At 39.2% G+C, this 21,194-nt stretch overlaps 1 protein-coding gene across 16 annotated transcripts in view; it reads right to left on the reverse strand.

Annotated features, from left to right (window-relative positions):
• Nucleotides 1-21,194, reverse strand: part of CPNE4 (copine 4) — a 420,479-nt gene that overhangs the window by 252,434 nt on the left and 146,851 nt on the right. For 10 of the 16 annotated variants that reach the window (XM_039525586.1, XM_039525585.1, XM_039525589.1 and 7 more), the window contains one exon: nucleotides 1,882-2,069. In XM_039525586.1, the coding sequence (XP_039381520.1) occupies nucleotides 1,882-2,061 (180 nt within the window). In that variant the 5' untranslated portion in view covers nucleotides 2,062-2,069. Of the gene's footprint in view, nucleotides 1-1,881; nucleotides 2,070-6,172; nucleotides 6,290-11,395; nucleotides 11,420-14,790; nucleotides 14,850-16,488; nucleotides 16,508-21,194 lie in introns of those variants that run through there. The other 6 variants (XM_039525590.1, XM_039525596.1, XM_039525598.1 and 3 more) reach the window with 6 other exon arrangements.

Genomic DNA, 21,194 nt, shown 5'->3' on the forward strand with positions numbered 1-21,194 from the left:
GAATTTTAAATGGTACATTCAGTTGTGAAATTCACAATTTGCATAAGTCACATTTATTTTTGTTTCTTGTTTTGATGATTTATGTCCTAACTAACATAGCATGAATTGGGATTACAACTAAATATACACAATGCTGTGTGGGTTAGTTAAATTCATTGATTTAAATTAGTACATAAACTGTAGTCAAAGTTTACAACTCAAACAATCTCTACACCAAGAATTTTTCCTTTTAGAAATTCACAAATATTTGACAACAAATACATTCAAGAATTTCACATTCTGTTCACAGACAAAACAAATCAGAAAGAAAAGGTGAAGTTTGCCAAATTATTTGTTGCAATCTATTCGCTTAGCTCCATTAAACACCACATACTAATCTTTAGCAGTGGATCAGGAGATTTTGCTAAATAATTAAACTTCTAGTATATGTTTCCATTTCTTATTTGCAAAACGTGTCTTATTCTGAATTATCAATCACATTACACCTATTATGCAATTAAGATTACAGATTTGGGTGGGGGCAAACAGAGGTTTAATTTAAAAAAAGTCAGTTTGCAACTTTTGGGATTGCCTCCTGATTGAAGTTCAGCCCCATCTAACATGGGTATCATTCTTATGCTGCATAGAGAAAAAGCTTCATGCATTTTGTCAATCATTTTTCATTTCTATAAAATGGCGCAGAGCTGGATTTTAATGCAGTAAAAGACAAGGAAAAATAAATTTTATATATGTCATGCACACACAAAAAGTAACTCGGAAACTTCATTAATAACAAAAAGAGCTGTTGGTTTTTTTAGCCATCTATCAGGCCTCAAGCTAGCTACAACACTGCAAGTCAGCAATATGTGAAGAGAAGATCTTGTGAAAAAATAACTCATTTGTAATATCCAGCTTTAACGTTTTAATTGTGTTGACTAATTATTTGTTGTATAACCTCCACCGGTTATTGAAAATGACAAATAGACTAAGGCTTCAAAACCTCATGCATAATCTTATTATAAGAATTTTCTCATTCTTAAATCATTCTAATCTATGTTACCATGAAGGATCAGGAGAATCAAAGAGGAATCCTCAAGCAGGCACAAGAGGGAGTACTTTTTAAAAATAAAATCTCTGATATTTCATTATAAATATCACTTACGTGGGAGATTTTCTGAGGCAGAAATGGCAGGGAGGCATCCCACAGACTTATTATGAAGCAGTGGAAACAGTGAGTAATGAAGAATTATTTGGGAATTGGCTGGATTCCTAAGCTATTAATTTACAGACTGTTTAATGTTTGTTGGGGATTTTCTGCCTTTTTTTAAAAATAAAGATGCAGAATTTTGAAAGAAAGTATAATTTTAGGTTATTATGTGGTCTCCATTGAAACACTTTTCATCTTAAAAAAACAAGTTTGTTTTTGTTGTGTTTTTTTTGGCCAGGGAGGGGCAGGCAGGAAGGGGAATAGTTATATGATCCTGACTTCTTATCTAGGCTCCAGACAGGGAAAATCCAAACAATTCTTTAAGGGCCTGATAAAGTCAGCGAAAAAACTCCCATTGACTTCAGTGGGCTTTGCATCAGGCTTAAATGATTACATCTATCTAGTATTGTTGCATGCAGTATTGTTGTAGCTGTGTTGAGCCAGGGATATTAGAGAGAATAGGTGAGTGAGGTAATATCTTTTATTGGACCAACTTTTGTTAGTGAGAGAGAGCTCTGTGTAAGCTTGAAAGCTTGTCTCTCTCACCAACAGAAGTTAGTCCAATAGAAGATATTACCTCACCCATCTTGTCGCTCTTACATCTATCTAGTGCATTCATCACCATAGTACTTAACCTGAGCTCTACTGTAGTACCCCGGAGCATCAAGTTCATATGCATTTTATTGGCCACTTACCTCAAACCACTGCCCATGTGACTGCATTTTCAGGATGACACAGGGATCTGGCTTGGAAAGGGCATCCCGGTCTGATATGCCTTTGCATGCAACTCGCAGCTCCACTTTAGTCAGGCATGGGCTGCTAAAGATTCCCAGGGTATTTGCTGCTGATTCATAGATGTTGCTCATTTTCTGCATTCTCTGTTCTGTGAAGAGAGAAATGGGTTGATCAAAAACAATTTATCCACAGTGCAAACCTTCTGTTCACATGGAAGCCGATCCAATTCTGTGCTGTGCAGAAAAAAAAAAAAGACTCCCTATTTTATCATGGGTGAGATTCATAGCAAAGTCAAATGAAAATTTCTAGAGTTTCTCTAAACCCTGGAAGATGTCTAAACATAAAATAATAAATAATCCACACAACTATCAAAACTTTCACATTTATAAATTATTCGGCATGATTATTATGGTAGTGCCTAAAGGACAACCAAGAATGTGGCCCTGCTGTGCTAGGCACTGTGCAAACACAGATGGTCCTGTGCTGAAGAGCTTATAGTCTAAATAGACAAGACAGACACAGGGTGAGGGAAAGAGGTAGGACATACAAGCAGACTGTACAACATGGTGGCACCAAACATCATATTAGTTCCAGAGTTTATTTTGGGGTGTGGGTGTTTGGTTAGGTGGTATTAGCTAAATGGAAAGAAAAGTGAAGGGTAGGAGTGTGAAGGGACAGAGTGATGGAGGTGCAAGTATGGAATGAAACTGTGGTGAAGAGACTGTGAGGAAGGGGAATGGGGAGGTTGAAGCAAATAGTCAGTACAGGGCAGAGACAGTCCAGTCAAAACATAAATCAGATGGAGCCAAACTGAAACCCATCACCCTCACCCCAGAACTTTGGGAAGCTTCGGATCTGAAACTTAACTTCACAATTTTCAACCATCTCTATTTACAGCTGTATTTCTGCCCTTTATAATACATAGCAGCACATTTCCCCAGGCTGAAGCGCTCATTGGATGTAATTCTGAACATGCCCTCAGAGTCCCTCTGTTCAAACCAATACAACATTTTAATTAAATGAGTTTAGCCATCCTTAGCTCAGTCTCCATTTGGCTGTACATCGCTTAACAAAAGGTGCGTATTCACTTTAGTACTTCCACATAACCCTACAAAGGCAAAGCCCCTACTATAAAGATGCGATAGTACACAAAGCCTGAATTATATTTACTCTCTACTTCCCATCCTTCTAGCTACAGAGCATAATCTCCACAGGTCAGTGTTATATTCATGGCACAGGCAGCAGAGCAAAAGAATGTACATGGGTAAGTCTCATCATTATGGATTGTACGCTCTTCAGGTCAGGAACCATGTCTGAAGAGCTTGTACAGTGCCTGAAAAAATGGGGTCTAAGGGCACTAGCTTAATACAAACAATTAAACAACTATCATCACCCGTATTGCAGCTCAAGCTTTTGTTGCCAACAGTATAACAACATAGCAGTGGCATCAAAACTGTGATGTGATCTATTGTGCCAGTAAGGAATATTGCACCACTTTAGCTCAGTCATGTCTGAACTTCACAAGTTAATTTGACCTCTCAAATCTGATTCCTCTAATATGTGGCTTGCTATTGTTTAGGGTTTTTTTCCAAGATAAGAGCTGTAAACGAGTAATTTCACCCTCTGCTGGAGAGCCGGATTAACATTACCAGATTATCAATCTGTTTTCTGTGCTCTTTAAATCCTCCTCGCTGCCCTCCATGCAACACCCCTATTTTCAGAGGTTCATGTCTGTGGAGAATTGTTTTGATAAAAGATAACATTTGGTAATTTCGGAAGGAAATTAAAATTGTCCTTTCATTCAGAGTTCAAAAACAATCTGAGCACATCCACAGCACCGCCATTAATCTAAAAGGCACTATTAGTTCAGAAACTTTCAACATTCAGAATGAGGAGAGGACAATGACAAGACAATGCAGAACTTTGAAAGAACGCAAATTAAATTTAGGAACATGTGTCTACATGATGAAGCAGAACTGTCTGTCTCACTAATGACAGACGTGTTGTCTGTCTACAACAATTCCTCAAATCACTATTTTCTATCCTCGTCATGGGCAAATAGCTAATTTTTCATTTCACTGGCTGTTGCAAAATACTGGGGGTGAGGGGTGGAATTCAGTTTAGGTCAAACTGAAATTCAAAAACTGTGAAAAACTCCAATGGATTCGAAAAAAAATCTATTTCAGGTCAAACAAAACATGTTTAATTGGACCCAAAATGGATTCTTTTTTTTTTTTTTTGCATTTGTAAAGAGCTAGATAGCAGCAGCGGTCTCCCCTAAAAGCTTTAGCCCAATGGTTAGAGCATTCACCAGGGATGTGGGAGACCTAGATTCAATTCCCCCTTCTGTCTGAGGACGTGAACAGATTTGAAGTTGGAGCTCCCACCTTGCAAGACAATACCCTGACAGGTGTCTCTGTCTCTGGTGTTGAAGCTGTTCCTCTTTGTATAAATAGCCATTGAAGAAGGGAGTTGAATTTTGAACCCAGTGACCCAATAACCTAGTAAATGGTTACCAGTCTTTTGCGAGTCTCTGGGTCCTATGTGCTTCTAAGTCAACTGGGTCTGGGTAGAATCTAGTCACTGTTTCTAGCTCTGGGTCTTTAATGCACACTCCTAGCCTTAGACTTCTTGCCTGATACCCTTCCTTGGAACATGGGTGCCAGAGCTCAGCTACCCTAGACTCCAAAATCAGGGTCTGGGACTCTGAGTCACTTCAAAGGCTCCCTCAGAGTCCCTCTTTCACTGTGAGCACTCGGTTCCTTCGAGAAGCCAAATGTGGTAGGAATGGAGTCTTAGCAAAGGAATATCTTAATCACAATAACTTTCCTCTTACAAATCACTTTAATGTTACAGCTCTTTGAAAAACAACAGAAGTCCTGAGCACTTTTCCCTGGTCTGATCTCACCCCATCTGTGTGTCAGGTTGGTCACCATTTCAGGCCTGATGGAATCCAGCCTTCCCATTCTCCCCTGAATATCCTGCATGTGGCAATACTCGGCTCCCCACTGCTTAGCGTGGCACCCCTTCTTAAGTAGTTTCTGTCTTCTTTTGCCATGTGCTTAGCTGGCAATCTCTAATCCCTTCCCCTAGTCAGGCTTGCCACACTATATAGAAAACTCATTGTTCCATAGGGGTCTGCCAGTAGATGAGAATCATTCAAGGCTATTAATGCCAGATTGCTGCCTTGATAGCTTCTCTGTGGTAGTCCCGCAAAGAGGGATTAAATGTCTTTCCTGGGCAGGGCAGCTGCCTAGAATGCACTTCAATAAAGTGCCTTGGGTAAATTAAAACCTGTGTTCAGCACATAATCCAAAATGGAGTTCCTAATCCAAAATGGAGTTCACAATTTGATCCCAAAGTCATGATTAAGGGGGAGGGGGGACTGTGACATGTGACAGTATGAGTAATTAAAGCTCTAGTTCAGGAAAGTCTTAAATATGTGCTTAAGTCTCTCCCTATTCAAGAACCACATGTTTAAGTCAAGCAGCATGCCACAAAATACTACAACCCAAACTGCAAAATACTGCAGAACACATTATTCAAATGCATAGCATCTTCTGCGCTATAATTTGTCATTGCAACCATCTTAGACAGGGCCTGAGAACAGCACATGTTTAAATGCTGTTGTGAATAGGGATCTAAACAAACGAATATAGCTGACCTTTAATGGTGAACTATAGGTGACATTTTAAGAGTTTGGTTTGGATAGCACCCAAAAATTTGGAGTATGGATGGGCTTATTAAAGTGTGTCTAATTTTGACACCCCCCCTGGAATGTTATATACGTAACTCTGACTAGTGCAGATACCCTAAACTGGTTGTAATCACAAATTACAAGTACACCAGCAATAGTATAAACGTAACCAATATATTCTGCAATTTATTGCCAAGTGGATTGTGTCACTGTGTGGGATGCTTCTCAGTTAAGTGAAAGGCATATCACAAGCTGACTTGCACAGCTGTGGTTTGAAAACAAGAGAGGGGTGGACCAGAGACTCATACAAACACCCCTATTCTGAAGCATTCAAACAAGCCCAAAATTTGTGAACCACTGCTTTGAAGGCAAGAAGATCTCTAGACAGTATGTTGTTGAGGACTGGTAAGTCAACTAAACACCCCATCAGACACTTGGAACAAGTGCTACTAAAACCAAAAATCCAAAACAACATTCAGTGACTTTTAAAAAATATATTAAAGCTAGAAGTAACTAACAGAGTCAGTAAAATCTATCATATGGCTAAAAATTACATGAGAAATCATGGCCACAGTGAAGTCAACTGGCATTTTGCCACTGACTTCCGGGACTTTCTCTCTATTTCTTATGTATCCTTGTTCTATCCCATACAAGCTTTAGTCAGCTATGGCTGAGAGAAGACTGAGGGGGAGATTTTCAAAGGCACAAATGGCAGTTAGATGGCTAACTCCCACTGAAAATCAAACTGCCACTTGTGCCTTTGAAAATCTCTGTGTGCCTCTGTAACCCAAACTCATTCAGGAAGTTCTGCAACAACTTCATCCACTAGATTTCAAGATATTTTTATTCCCCTGCTACTCCAGTATTTAAATTGGTTTGAAAACCAGGTTAATTTTACATCACTACTGCACAAAGGATGAAATTTCAGTAATCGGTTGATGATGATTAATGATTAACTTAAAACAGATGACTTCAAAACCAGCGAGAAAAAAATCCTGAGAGCAAAAGATGTATTTTTCCTCCTCCCCCAGCAATCATAGGCTGTTTTTTCTGAATGGTGAGTAACTATAAAGTTATATCCCTTTTTAATACTGCAGCCTTTTCTTCAGTTCTTACAAGCACTAAATTTATCAACGAAAAAGATCAAGTTGCAGCCTTATTCTTTTGTTCCATTATATTCTTCTCTTTATATAATCACCAGTTTGGGTTGCTCTACTGATGTCATGTTACCAGGAAACGGGGGACTCATAAAATAGATTTTGAGCCTACAATATGTGGCTAAAAAAAGTATTATTTTTATGGTTCACTTAGAAGTTAGCCTGTTATGCAATCTGATAGTCAATTATACAGATATATTCTTGATAGAGGAATAAATTAAGAGTATTCATTTTTGCTTGCTACACAATCTTCTCTCTTTGCTTCATTAGTACTTCATTATTCCTTCAAAGTTTATATGGTCTTTGTTCACTGATGAACAGCTACCTTTGAGTGGATACAAAAGACAAGTGGACTAAGTGGGATGTGAAAGTACCCTCTAGGGTCACATCATGCTGAATTTTTTTTGTTCACTGCCATATTCGTTCTATTTCATTCCTCTGAAGAAGAGTAAAATGGTGCCTTAGTCAGTGATATGTTGCCAATATTTCAACCCAGGACATTCATATGGATTTTCCTCATTAGCCAGTGATAAACCACATGGACCCAGTAGAGGGGAAATGCAAGTGAAAGGCATGGAGAATTTCTTTATAAGTTTTTCTATGTAAACATAATTTCTGCCTCTAAGGAAAAAGTCAATACCAACTGGCAAACAAACGTACTGATATATTTACCAGTATATGAAACTGTATTATACTAGAAATGTTTACACTTTACATGTTCCAAAAATATACTGAGTATATTGATAGCATAGCACAGGGTTTAGCTTGTTCAATTTGAAAGCAGGGGAGACAGTGAGGCTCTTGGGGCATGGGTTAAGTTTCCTCCTCAAGAATTATTTTGAAAATACCCAACATCTGGTACAATCAAATGCATTCTAGGAGACAACAATTTGTTATTTAGAAATAGGTTAATGAGCACTGGGGATAAGTCATCACTGGCAGGGATGATTAAGCAGTCAGGCCCAGATCCACAAAGGTATTTAGGTACCTAAATTCCAGACTTAGGTGCCTAAGTCTTGTGTTTAGGTGCTTAAATTCCAGTTTTGTCTCAATCAGATCCATAAAAACTCCTACCGAACCCTATAGACACCTAAACTCACTCAGCACTTACGTTTTTAGAGTAAAGGTTTCCTAGGCACCTATGTTTCAGACTCTGGGCATGTGCACTGCTGCCTTTCTCCAGGTGTCTGGACACCTCTCTCCCAGCTAAACCCCAAAGCAATTCATGAGCCTGGGGAAGATTGGTGTTCAGACTCCTAACTCAAACGCAGGGCCCAATCTGGTGATGTGGTCTCTGAACACTCTGACCACATCATGTCCCATTCAAAATCCAGGGAGGGGAATGTGGTGGTAGTACTGCCCACCTTATAACTTTTAGCCTAGCGCTTAGAGCACTGGCCTGGGATCTGCCCAATGACTGTTCCACTGTAGATAAATGCTTAAATAGTCATTGGGCCAGAAAGAGAGAGACAGATACTCTGTAGCCAGTAGTTAGAGTACACACTTGGGAGGTGGGAGACACCAGGTCCAATATCCCAGCTCCAATCACTCTTTCAGTATTTATCCAAAGTGGAACAGCTTAAAACAGGATAGCTTGAGGGAACCCCACATCAGAATATCCCATAGCTCAGCAGCTAGAGCACTCCCCGGAGAGATGGGACACCCCTGTTCAAATGCTTTCTCCCCCTGTGGCAGAAAGGAGGGAATGGACGCTGGGTCTCCCACAAACCAGGTGAGCACTCTAACCACTGGGCTAAAAGTTATAAGGTGAGCAGCACTTCCTCCTCCAGCCATTTTGCATGGAGCAAGGTAGCTGCCTAACTCATTCCCTCACAAAGTGGCCTAGGTGCCTAAGCTGTGGGACTTCCAAGAATCCTCTTTCTGGTGTATGCAGCTTCAAGTAGTGTGGCAACTGTGTATACTCCAGTTTTAAAGGTGCTGTAACTATTCTGGATGTAGAGTTCAAACAAACTTGGCAGCTGCAGCTGGAATTGGTTGGATGCTGAATCTCAAAAAGTGGGGCTGATATAGCTTCTAGGCAAAGGGCCTTCTGACTGTAGTCCTGATGCGAAGGCCACTGCAGTCTTTTCATTGACTTAAATGGGCTTTTAATCAAGCCCTGTGTTACATTGTTTATACTGTTACATTGTTTTTTGTGGTTAATTTTATCCAGCTAGAGTCACTGTAGTTAAATTAAAAGGCAATATTGACTGTCTGGATTTTGAGAGACATATCACCTTGTTGCAAATCAGTGGTCTTTAGATGCTTTTATATCACAGTAAATAAGGTTGTGCTCATATTCTGAATATTAACATGTACATCCATTCTTAAATATATGCCATACGACAAGATGAATTATTGGCCTTGGGTCAAGTTCTGTTCTCAGATATGCATGGACAGCTCATTGAATTTCATGGGAAATGTGTGCTGTATAGGAGAGAAATGGGTCTTTTTATAGTGTTGCACACCTTAATATCACCATGAAGTAGCCATTTATATGGAATAATGGCTCCTTTTATCTTGGTTTTAAAGATTAATAAAGTAGTTAGGTTAAAAATAAATAATCAATTCAAATTTTTACCCAAAATGAGAACCAATCTTCAACCACATTCTCTTTCTAACTGTATGTGAACTAGCAGATTTAGGACCTGTAAATCACATCCCTGCACTTCCATCAGTGATGTTAATGGCAGCGACTGTAGTGTTCGCAAACTTGGGTGCTTTTACCACCAGGTCATCTAATCCCACTGACTTAAATGACAAAGGAATACATTAAAGCAACATGGGCAAAATGTTTTACTTGGGAGTCCAGAGTTAATTTAGGTAGCTAAATCTATATTGAAATACATGGGAACTGCAGGTGCTCAGCATTTCCAAAGATCAGGCCACTGATTTAGGTGCCTTATTATCTATTAAGATGCGTAAGGTTAAGCACCCAAGTTTAAAAACTTGGGCCTGGCTATATACCTGGAGGACACTGAAAACTAGTTTGACACTAAATGTGTCTTTGTCCCCCTCTAGCATCTGGATAACCTAAAGAGGTCTATGAATCTACTAATGCCTTCAAGCTAAAGCTCAAGTAAAAGCTGCTCATGCCTTTAGATCCCCATAGAGCACCTGACCGGGTCAATTGCTGGAGCTTCAGGGATTGAACCTGGGAGCTATGGATCTAAATGCATGAGCCTTATTGCTTGGAGTAAAGGGCCAGATCTATACGTTTTAAGTCAATAATAAACTTTATGTGGTTTAGTCATTAGATGTGGGACAGAGAGAGAGTTGATTAGTGTGCTATGCTAGCAACCAAAATGACACCATTTAACATTCCAGAAAATGGCTTGCAAGGTAGATTAAAATATCTAGTGATGTGTCATGCACTCAATTCAAAGCTATGTGTATAGTGCACCACAAAATTATAACAGGACTTCTTCAGTTTATCATGAAATAAGTCCAAAATGTTTATCTGAAGCCAACCTTTATATTTTCCTCTGCCCTTTCTGCCTCATTCTGCCCTCCTACACATGCAAAACAAGTGGGAACTTGTATCTGCAGCTGTCTGGGCTAAGTGCAGAGGGACTGCTTCCCAACAGCATCTTGGCATAAGCAAGCAGAGAAATATACATAGTCTGCCTTGAGTTCAGTTCCGTGGATGTACTGAACGTAAGCTAACAGGTGGGCGGAGAATGGGAAAGATACAGAGATTAAAGGCGGTCACTGATGTGTCCTGCATTTTGAAACTGGGTTTGATATTTAGAAACCTATACTCCAGACCAAAGGACAAGCAGATGGATATAGAGTTTTGATGTTTCCTGCCACCATATGTTGAGGGTTGTATTCTGAATCATTTGTTTTACTGGCATCCTGGAAGTGAAGAAGAGGAATCAGAGGGAGCAGGTAGCAGCTGTCTGCTTCTGCATTAGTAAACACAAGGCTGTGTTTCAAAAAGGGCTAAATGACATGTCCAGGCTATGTAGCAGTGGGGAATACTAATCATGGGGCTGTATGAAATGAGGCCTGTTGATGAAAATCCTTCAAATTAGCACAAGAGCTAAAAGCTCTAAAAGTTGCCGTGGTAACTTTTCCCATTTATATATATTTATAACTCATATGCAGTAGAGAAGCTTAGCATTCAGAGCGTATGAGCAGTTGAACTTCAATTTCTAGGTTATTAGGAGTTGAAGCTCTTATATCAGTAGAAAGATAGAGACAATATATGGAAAACAAAGGTCACAGATTTGAGTTACAGCTTCAAAACAATAAAGCCCTCCAAATAAGTAATATACAGGCAATCAACTCCTTTTTTGGGTGTAGATTTGATAACTTTTACTAGTTTGCAAGAAGCAACTCAACCAATAAAATTTAGTTTCTACAACATAATTTATTTATACTGAATTAATACAGACAATCTTCCTACTCAGCCTGATCCAAAGTTCATCCAAGTCAATGGAAAGACACCCATTGACCTCTGTGGGTTTTGAATTAAGCCCTAGGTGTCTCCATTAGAAGTGATATTAGGACAAGCTGTAGCCAACAAAAAAATAGACACATACGTCCTTTTATACAGCACCCAATAAGATCAGATCCTTTGTCTTAGGTACTATAATTAGTATACCATAGAATCACCTGGTCTCATGATAATGACAGGAACATTAGGACATGGAAGTCTTCAAAGTGCAGTTAGCAAACACTTCAACGTTGGTAATTTGGGGCCTGATCCAAACCCTGTTGAAACTTCCCATTGGCTTCAATGGGTTTTGTATCACGTTCTTGGATCCTTCCAGGCTTCTATTGTACTTTCCACTACCATGAGGCCAAGTGGTATAAAGTAGAATAACTGGAAGATACATAAGAAAGGATGTGACCATGTAGGATGTAAAGGGAAAGCAATTCAACAAGTTGCTCCAATCTGCTAGTGGGTAAACTCCAGCAGAATATACTTGCTTAGTGGGTTACTATGGCTCAAGTTAGTTATCTTTATTAAAAAAAATAAGTTTGGCAAATATTATACAGACTACTAGTTCTCAGCCTTGTAGGTAGCTATACCAGTTGCCCGGATTAAGGCCTCAGTATTAAAAGTCAGTGCCCATCGCCTGCTGTTCAACTGCCTGGCTTCTGTTCTATAGGGAAGCATGAGCTATTTCAAGCCAGGTTTTTGTGTACCCAGGCTCCTCTGCATCTTAGAGTATGTGTAGTTGAGGAAGAGATGATCCACCAGCACACTGGCTCATTAAGGCCCTGATTTACCAAGATAATTAAGCAAGTGCCAAATTTTGAGCACATGCTTAGTTAGGCACCTGCTTAAGTACCTTGTTGAATCTGGGCCCAAGGTAGGCAGGAAGGAGGTTAGGCCAGAGTACTAGTCCTGCTGAAAAGAATAACCAGTACAATCAGAGCCAGTGCTAGGCATAAGTAGACTAAGCAATTGCTTAGGGCCCCGAGCGGCTCAAGGGGCCCCCCTATTAATTATTTGTATGTGTTGTGGGCGGGGTTGGGGGGCACAAATAGTCCTGCTTAGGGCCACCAATGGGCTAGCACCGGCACTGAGTGCTACTAATGCATGCCAGTGATTAGGAATCACTAGCAAACCACAGAAACAAAGTCTCCCCTCACTGCACTTGTTAGCTCTCACTGTAAGTATAGCACAACAATGCTTTGCACTGCAACTCTTTTCAGAGGATCTGAAAGTGATTCATTTTAAAACATACCTCTGTGATGTCCATATAACAGAACCCTTTCACAGGTGAAGGAACCAGAGAAGAAGACAGGTTAAGAGATTTATTTGTTCATTCTCTCTCATGGTGCTTTTTTTAAATCGGTTATAATGGGAATGCAAGTCTACTCTCTCATATATACATAAAGATAATTTTCGTGTGTGTTTGGTTACAGGCTCTGACAAAAGCTCACACCTGGACTGAAGTCTTATGTAATATATGAACATTAGAAATGCTTTTCAAAAATGCCATGTAAAGAGAGAATATTTGGGGTGGAGGGGCTTACTTTTTACATGTGTGTTAATGCATCCCCCCCCATTTGTGATTTGTAGTAGCAGCACACACTTCAACTGTTTGGCTAATCAGCACACTATTCTATTCATTATTTTATTTTGTGGTCTGGGGAGGAATTAGGTTTTTGAGATGTTGGGAACCGAGCCAAAGATTCCCTTCTCTAACCACCGCACAAGGCTATTTCCTAAAAGTAGCAGATAATTTACCTGTTACATCCCAGCTCTGATCAACTTCTACAGTCATATAAATTGCTACAAAAATTAAAATGAGAGTTAATAATGGCAAAATGTGAAGTGTTGACACCAAGTTGAATATAAATTACCATTTAATGAGAGAAGTTGATAGGTTATGTGGATCCTTCCAAAGGAGAGAAAATGCTGTGAAAAATATTTTTTATCCCTCTTTTGATTCTTTGTGACTCAAGCAACAATCCAAAAAGATTATTTCAAGTGACAGTTACTGAAAAACTGCAGAATCTCTTCACAAAATGAGCAACAGAAATAAATTCAGTAAACAAGGAGGATCAGGAGAATCCTTGATTGTGTTATTGCAAACATCGGACAGCTCTCATACCATAGGTAATTTAGTCTGGCAGAAGGGTAGAAGGTCTCAGAACAAAATGCTGACAGTGTAAATGGAAATATACACACACTGACAATTCAAAAGGACTTATCACAGAAACAGCGGGTTCAATTACAAGGGTATAAAAGAAAGCCACTGGAAGGAAATTAAGACATCTGATATATGACAAAATAAGGCATAAGAATGTATCACATCTACCTAATACTTTGTTTCACCTAAATGAGAGAAAACCACATAACTAGCTAAGGCACTGATCCTGCAAAGACTTGCGCACATACTTAATTTTATATGGTGTGATTTGTCCCATGGAAATCAACAGATTTACTCTCAGTGTGTAATGTTGAGTGTGTTTAAGTTGTTTCTAGATCAGGGCCTAATAATGTACTTTCCATTACAGATGCAAGCTTAAGATTTCACCTTGTTACCAAAACGTGTAGTAGACACCACTGTGGTCTCTCTCTCTCTTCTGAACTAATGCAACAGTTGGTTTGAGCCTATGCTGTAGTAATCTGTAGAAGTTCAGAAAACTGGAATGTATTAAAATCTAGAGGCAGGAGAAAATTATATTTCAAATAGGTCAGAAAAATCTGAACATCTTTTACAGAGCTAAATGCAGACAAACTGGTCGTTCTCTGTAGGAAGACAATAGCAGGTAGAGGTTGGAAATGTATGAACACACTTTCAGCTGGTGGAGTCAGAGGGGACAGAGGGTTACAGGGTCTGGTCCTCCACAGACTTGGATTTTACGGGTAAACAGTGAAACTCTGATTTACATTGATTGCACTTATATCAGTTACTAGATTTATATTCAGCTTTCCTGGGGCAAGCTGGTTTACAGCATGCTTTACATGTAGGGAGGGTATTTTAGTGCTGTTTATATTATTACTACTATTCCTCTAGTAGTCAGTGTATAGCTTCTCAGTATTGTTTCTACCTAGGTTCTCATACCACATCATCACTGTGGTGTTATAACATGATAGTTGAGTGCATCTTTTTAGGAACATTGTAGGATCCTGGTTAAAAAGAGGTTGACTCATCTGCTGGGATACAAGAACAATAGCCACCACCAATAACCACCATTATGCCTTCAAGTTCAGTCTTGCTTCCCTGACTTTGACTGTGCAAAATCTTCACTTAAAGTCCAGTATTGCCAACCCCAAGCATTCAAAAATCATGAGTCAGGCTTCCAAAAACCATGAGATTTATAAAAAAAAAAAAAAGTTGGTGCTCTTTTTATTTGCCTTCTGATTTCTGAGCCTTTAGTATTCACTTTTCTCTCCAACAATGAGAGCTAGAAATTTACTTTTCAAAATAATGAAAACTAAGATTTTCACATAACATGAATCCAGGAGCTGGAGCTTTAAGACCAACACTAGTATCACAAGAGACCTGATAAAATCATGGGAGTTGGCAACACTGAAAATCACATACCTCCTTGACTGATTCAAGATCTCTTGAGAGTCTGCTACATTGCCTTTGCAAGCTTCTTTCTGAGGCACAGGGAATATTAGGGCAGGATCAGAGTTCCTACAGGGAAAACTTTAGGAATCACAAAACTCAGAAGAAAGCTGAGGCTGAGCGATCTCTGTTTTGTTGATATTATCATTAAAGGCAAATCCATGGAAGGTTGACCTTGGACTTTCCCCAGTGCTTGTATAGTCTTTTTGGAAAAGGGTGGAAACTCCGTGTGTGTGTGTGTGTGTGTGTGTGTGTGTGTGTGTGTGTGTGTGTATAAACAATGTGATATATGAAGTCAGTAATCTACTAGCATGAAATTGGAAATCTATATCCACAGTTGTCTTGACATGTGATGTATATTTTTAGTGCTTGTTACTAATGGCATTTAGATTCGATTTTATTTTTTTCTCTAAAGCGTTCCACTTTAGCCCAATGTCTGTGCTGATTGATTATAGAAGAAAGTATGGAAATGAAGTGACAATCACAGCTTTTTTAATTAAAAAATTGTGTTTACGGAAAAATGGTCTTTGTCCCAATAAGTGAGGCCTAGAAGTCTGGCAGAATAGTTCTTCATCTGAAGGTACGTGAAATAATTAAAGGATGAGTTACTGTAGCAGGGTGGTCGCCTACTCCAGCCCTGGAAGGGTTAAAGGCCAGCCCTGGGAGAGGGCTGGGCTGTGAAGCAAAGCTTAGGCTGATTGGGGAAGGCAGGAACAGCTGGGGCCATGCCCCAATCAGGCCCAGCTGATCCCTATAAGAGGCTGTGAGCCAGAAGCCCAAATGCTCACTCTCCCTCTGTCTTTAGAGGGAAAAGGGCCTGGCTGCTGGGGAGTGTACCTGGGTACCTAAGGTGGGGCAGGGCTGGGGGAAGGCAAGAGGAGCTGGGGGGCTCTGGCCTGGAAACCCCCAGGCTGCAGGCCTAGTGGAAGGCCAACTGGGTACTAGGGTCACAGGGGGCAGCCCATAGGTAGGCAGAGGCAGCAGGTCCAAACACCCCTGCCAGTGATGAATGGCTTATATACTGCAGTCTGCCCCAGTGAACGGGGGCTAGATGGAGACTGGGTAGTAGCCAAAGACTGAGGCAAAGTGGGGATAGGGGGTGGGGGTTCCCCCAGAAGGGGGAGACCCTGAGACTGTGGGGTTACTGCCAGGGGGCAGCACCCCAGTGGAAAGGGGCACCTGGGTCCGGGAGGGACACGGGGGCCCAGCAGCAGCGAGACACTGGCTGACAGAGGGTGCTCCGGAGGCTGGAAGCTAATTCCCTGAGGGACCAGCAGGACGCGCCATGGCGGTGAGTCTCGCACAGTTACAGTTACCCTGCCATAGTATATAGAGGTGAACCTGGAAAGAAACCAAAGACCCCAAAACTCTGCTACCTAACAAACCAAGTTGGAAGCCTTCACAAAAATCTGATACAAAACAATTTAAAAAAATAATCTCAACAATGGGAAAAGATGAAGGATCTGATTCTTCACTCCATATACTGGTACAACCTGGGAATAAAATGCTACCAGATTATGAGGTTAGTATTTTATACCCACTTTGCAAAGATATAAATGGCTAAAAAAAGGCAAGGCAAGCAGAGAATGAAGCTCCATATCATAATTCAGCATAATGTAGTAACAGATTGGAAGTTCCTCTTTTATTGGTATTGCAAACTGCTAGTTTTACCTGACAGATGGTCATAGGACTGTTGCCTTCAGTTTAGAACCAATCCTACAACAGAAGATGGCTTCTGCTACTAATCCTAAAAAAGGGATGTCAAGAATTATGCTGGGTGAGATCCTCCCAGTTATAGTCTGGCTTCTAGATTTGGAATTACAATAGGCTGGTTATTTACTGCAGCCATTCTGTTTATATGGAATAATAGCATGATAACCCATCACATGCATGCCACTATTTTACATACATGGTATACTACTAATTTAAAGCTGCCCCAATGCCACCATCCTTTCTTGCCTTTCCCCGGCAGAGAATTTAAAAAAAAAAAAAAAAGGCTGATGTGCACTTAAAGATTCTGAGTAGATGAATTTTTCAAAATTTCAAAATTTTCAAAAGAGCCTAAGTCCCATATTCAAAAGTGAAAGTCATTGAAAGTCAACAGGATTTAGTCTCTCAAGTGCCTAAGTCACTTTTGAAAATGGGAACTAGGAGCCTTAGGTACTTTTGAACATTTTACCTCTATGTTTCTAGGAAGATAAAGTGTTATTGTTGTCAATCTCATAATAGAGACACTGCTGGGAAAGAGAGATACCTCTGAGCCATTTGGAACATTTCCATAATTGGATTGTCCCTAAAACTTTTTTTTAAAAAGGGAACTGATGAACATATACAGCAGATGTGTTCTTCCTGTGAAATCTGAATGTCACCATCAATCTTTGTTAGCAGCTACCAACAACAAAAGGGTAAAAGAATTCAGCTCTGCTGTTTTGTGCAGTGACTAAATAATGCACCTGAAATTAAGTAAAATCCAATAAGGAGACACACCATGTTATTGGAAGACGTTCCATTGCTGACAGCCACACAAATTATTGCACAGAAAGGGCTCTAGGTATTGTTGATCTTGACATTAAACACAACGCTACTTGGTAGGGGAGCAGAACATGAAAATTCATTGAACAATCAATAGACGTAGGCTCCAGGCAGATAGCACCTTTGCACCTTGTGTCTCTGCTATTTTGATCAGAATTTAAAAGACAAACAGAAATAAATGGTCAAAAGCTAAATGACCTAGTCACTGCAGTAGGCTTGATCAAGGTAACTAATAATGCAAGAGCTCCATGAATTTAGATTTTAAAAGCAGTCCTGAGCTTTCTCCCAGATCCTGTAATCACTGTCAAAGTGATTTCCCCCTACCCCTCCCAGCTGCTTCATAGAAAATCATCGGCCTTTGAAGGAAGTATAAAAATAGAAAATATCACCTGACTGCAAGTTTTCAGTTCTTCGAAACGTAGTTTTAATATCAAAGACAAGAGGGCAAATTCCACCGAAAGATCCTTCCCTGTTCATCGTACGTTTCATCTTTGGAAATCAGGTGTCTTATTTTAAATGGAAACATGTGATGCTGTCTTAGGAAGTTGCTTAGCTTTAAGCTCTTAATGCTATACACCAGCGGTCCCCAACCTTTTTGTGGCCAATAGCACATTCATGTTTTCAGAAGAGTGTGGCGGGCGCCAACAATTTTTCAAGGCTTATTTTGCATTTGTACATTAAATAATACGAAAAACATCATATTTAATATTACATAATATATGAATCCATAAGATAAAAAAGGTCATTTTACATGTAAAAGGTATTAATTAAATTACTCAGCAATTACTCTTTCACCTTAACATGTGAATTTGCCCTAATTTATCTACCTGTAAGAAAAATTAAGGAGTTCTTACAAAATAAACATCATAAACAGTTTTCATCTTATTTATTTTTTAAAAAATAAAACATTGTTGAACTGCTGGTCCAAATATATTTATTATTCTTACTTTAACATAGATAGGCAGTTATGGTTAATTAAAAATATTCTTTGTATTGTTACTTGTATTTGGATTTCAATAAACAAACAAATATGAAAAAAAGTTAAACACAACTTAATCATACGTGCTCATCAGCACTTAATGAAAAATAGGTATCATTAATTCACTTGTTTTTTCTAATAAAGTCAGTGTGATTTTTGGCACTGCATTTCTTGAGCCAATTTTTCAGTTGGGAGAGTAGGATGATATTCCCATTCGTAAGCAATCATCAAGATGGGCATCTGTAAGCCGAGATCTGTATTTTGATTTTATGATGTTCATTGTTGAAAACAGAACTTCGCATAGATAAGTGGAACTGAAATAAGATTTTAATTTTGTATGATACATTTTTTAAGGCATGAAACTTTTTTCGGTCAACCAGATTCCAAAAGTTTTCATCCGTTGCGCAGGATTTTAGAACAATATCATTTTGAAGGTCCAAAATTTCCAGTTCCACTTACTTCAATGAGACTCGCAATTGATGTAGCCATTTCTGTTACTCTATTTGGCAAGTAAAAGAGGCATCTACAGGCTCAATGATGGTGAACTATTGAAATCTCTTTTCAAATTGTTCCAGAAGTGTTTGAATCTGGATAACAAATGGTGATGGGTTAAAATCACTGTCACATACCATTTTCTTCATACTTGGGAAATGTACATTGGCATTGCCCATCATTGCTGGTGCCCCATCAGTGGTGATCGCAGACAGCTTGTGTAGTGGCATACTAATTGATGTTGCATATGATTTGAATAAATTATAGATGTCCTCACCCTTTGTTCGCCCTTTCATAGGCAATACTTTTAGCAACTCTTCTTTATGGTGAAGTCATTAAATACCATCCTTACCATAACTGCCAACTGTGCTGTATTCAATACATTTGTTGACTCATTGAACTGCAGGGAAAACCAGTCACATATTTCCAAGTCATCCTTTAGCTGAGTTTGCATGTCGCTTGAAATTGCATGCATCCTCCTCGTAACTGTTGTCTGATAACTGCAAGCCTCGTATTGCCAACAAAATCTCACGCTTGTTAGAAAATCTTCGAAACAGGCAATCAGCACCAGTAAAAAATGCTTCCTTCACCAATTCACCATCTTGAAAGGGTTTTTTCTTCTTTGTGAGTAGATGAGCAATTTTAAAGGAAGCAATAGTAGCACTTTTAGACTTTACCACGTGTCTAGTGAAAACAGATTGCTGGGCAGATAGAAGAAAATTAATCAACTCAAATCAAAACTTTCTCAACTCAGATTTAAAGGGATGGCTAATGTCAAAAGAGCCATGATTAGTTTGGAAATGGCGTTTGACATTATGTTTTTTTGGCACTGCAACAGTACCACTGTTGCACAATAAGCAAACACATTTCTCTTTATTTTCAATAAAACAATAGGATTCTTCCCACTCTGCATTGAAATAATACGTACGTCATCTTTTATTTGAACCACTCATTTTGGTGCAAAATGTTAAAAAAATAGTAAATCGCAAAGCACGAGAAAACAGCAGTATCAGTGAAACACCTATATTTACCCAGCTTTAAGGGCCTGATTCTCATTTGTACAAAGATTTCTTTCCACCACCACTCTGGTAGGGAAAAGAGGCCTTGCAGTGGGTGAAAATGTAATTCAAAAAGGAATATTATTTCCAAGCAGCCAGTGGGAGAGGGGACTCCTCCCTTGGTTAGATTTTTCCCCCAAAAGACTCAAATTTTCCTAAGAAGACTGCTATGCAATGTAATATTTTTCTTTTTGGGATGAGAGGGGGAGGATGAGATGAGAACCATACATCAGATCAGAATAGCATAAGAAGGAGCTAACAAATCCACAGCTATGCAACTACCACCATTAGTGCCAGCCACAGAGTCAACTCAAAGTTGATTAACTCTCCAGTGACCATATTTTCAGAATCAAAAGCTGGGGTACTTTTTGCAGCAACATTTTTAGTGTAGCAAATTACTCGTGCCAGAGACAAAAGTTCACTCTTAAAAAAAGTATGCTAGTGTCACTACTGTGAACTTCAGACTCAACAGCAACACTTACATATTTTTTCAGAAAGCACTTTTTTAAATATCCTCTTGTCTGATTGAGTTTACATTAAACACTGTACAAATGCCATCAATGCTCACACTGAGCAAAAGGTCAGTCTTAATAAGATAAGACATTCTTTCAACTTTTAACTGAACGCTCCTTCCATGGGACTGTTTATTCCTGGTAAATAGAACAAACTTTACTTCAGACAGCAAGAGCAATGGTCTTGAACAAACAATTCTTGAGTTAAAAAAAGCTTTGATTGATTGAAAAAACAGGACATTACAGGTATCCTAAATACGGGTGGTGGAACACCAGGACATCAGAATAAAAAGTGGGATTTTCCTGGAAAATACAGAACGTAGCCAGAGAAAAGTACGGAATTTGACTGATAAGCAAATGGGGCTCTATCAGCTAGATTAAACCCAAAATAAAATGGTAGGCCTCCCACTGGATGGCTATTTGGATAACAGAAGTCAAAATAGACCACAGTGGTGTAGTGGTAAATACTTAAATTATGCTGGGTGTTGGGCAAACTTAGAAGGGAGACAGGTCTTTCCCAGAAAAGCAAATTACACAGGAATAAGAAAATAAAGTAAGGGAAACATGAATGCCCCACCTGACCCCCCGATCCCATGTGTACAGACAGGTTACCTATTGGTTTGAAATATAAATATAAATATATATATGTATATATACACACATACAAACCATTGAGTAAAAAAAAATGCAAAGGAAGGTTTTATTAACCCTGAGGAAAGATAATTTCTGTACTTTACAGAAATTCAAATCATTCCTTTAAAGTGAAAATAAAGGTGCAAAACCAGACACCTCCTGTAAATGAGA

Source organism: Mauremys reevesii, linkage group 2, assembly GCF_016161935.1.
Source record: "Mauremys reevesii isolate NIE-2019 linkage group 2, ASM1616193v1, whole genome shotgun sequence".
NCBI classification, from domain to species: domain Eukaryota; kingdom Metazoa; phylum Chordata; order Testudines; family Geoemydidae; genus Mauremys; species Mauremys reevesii.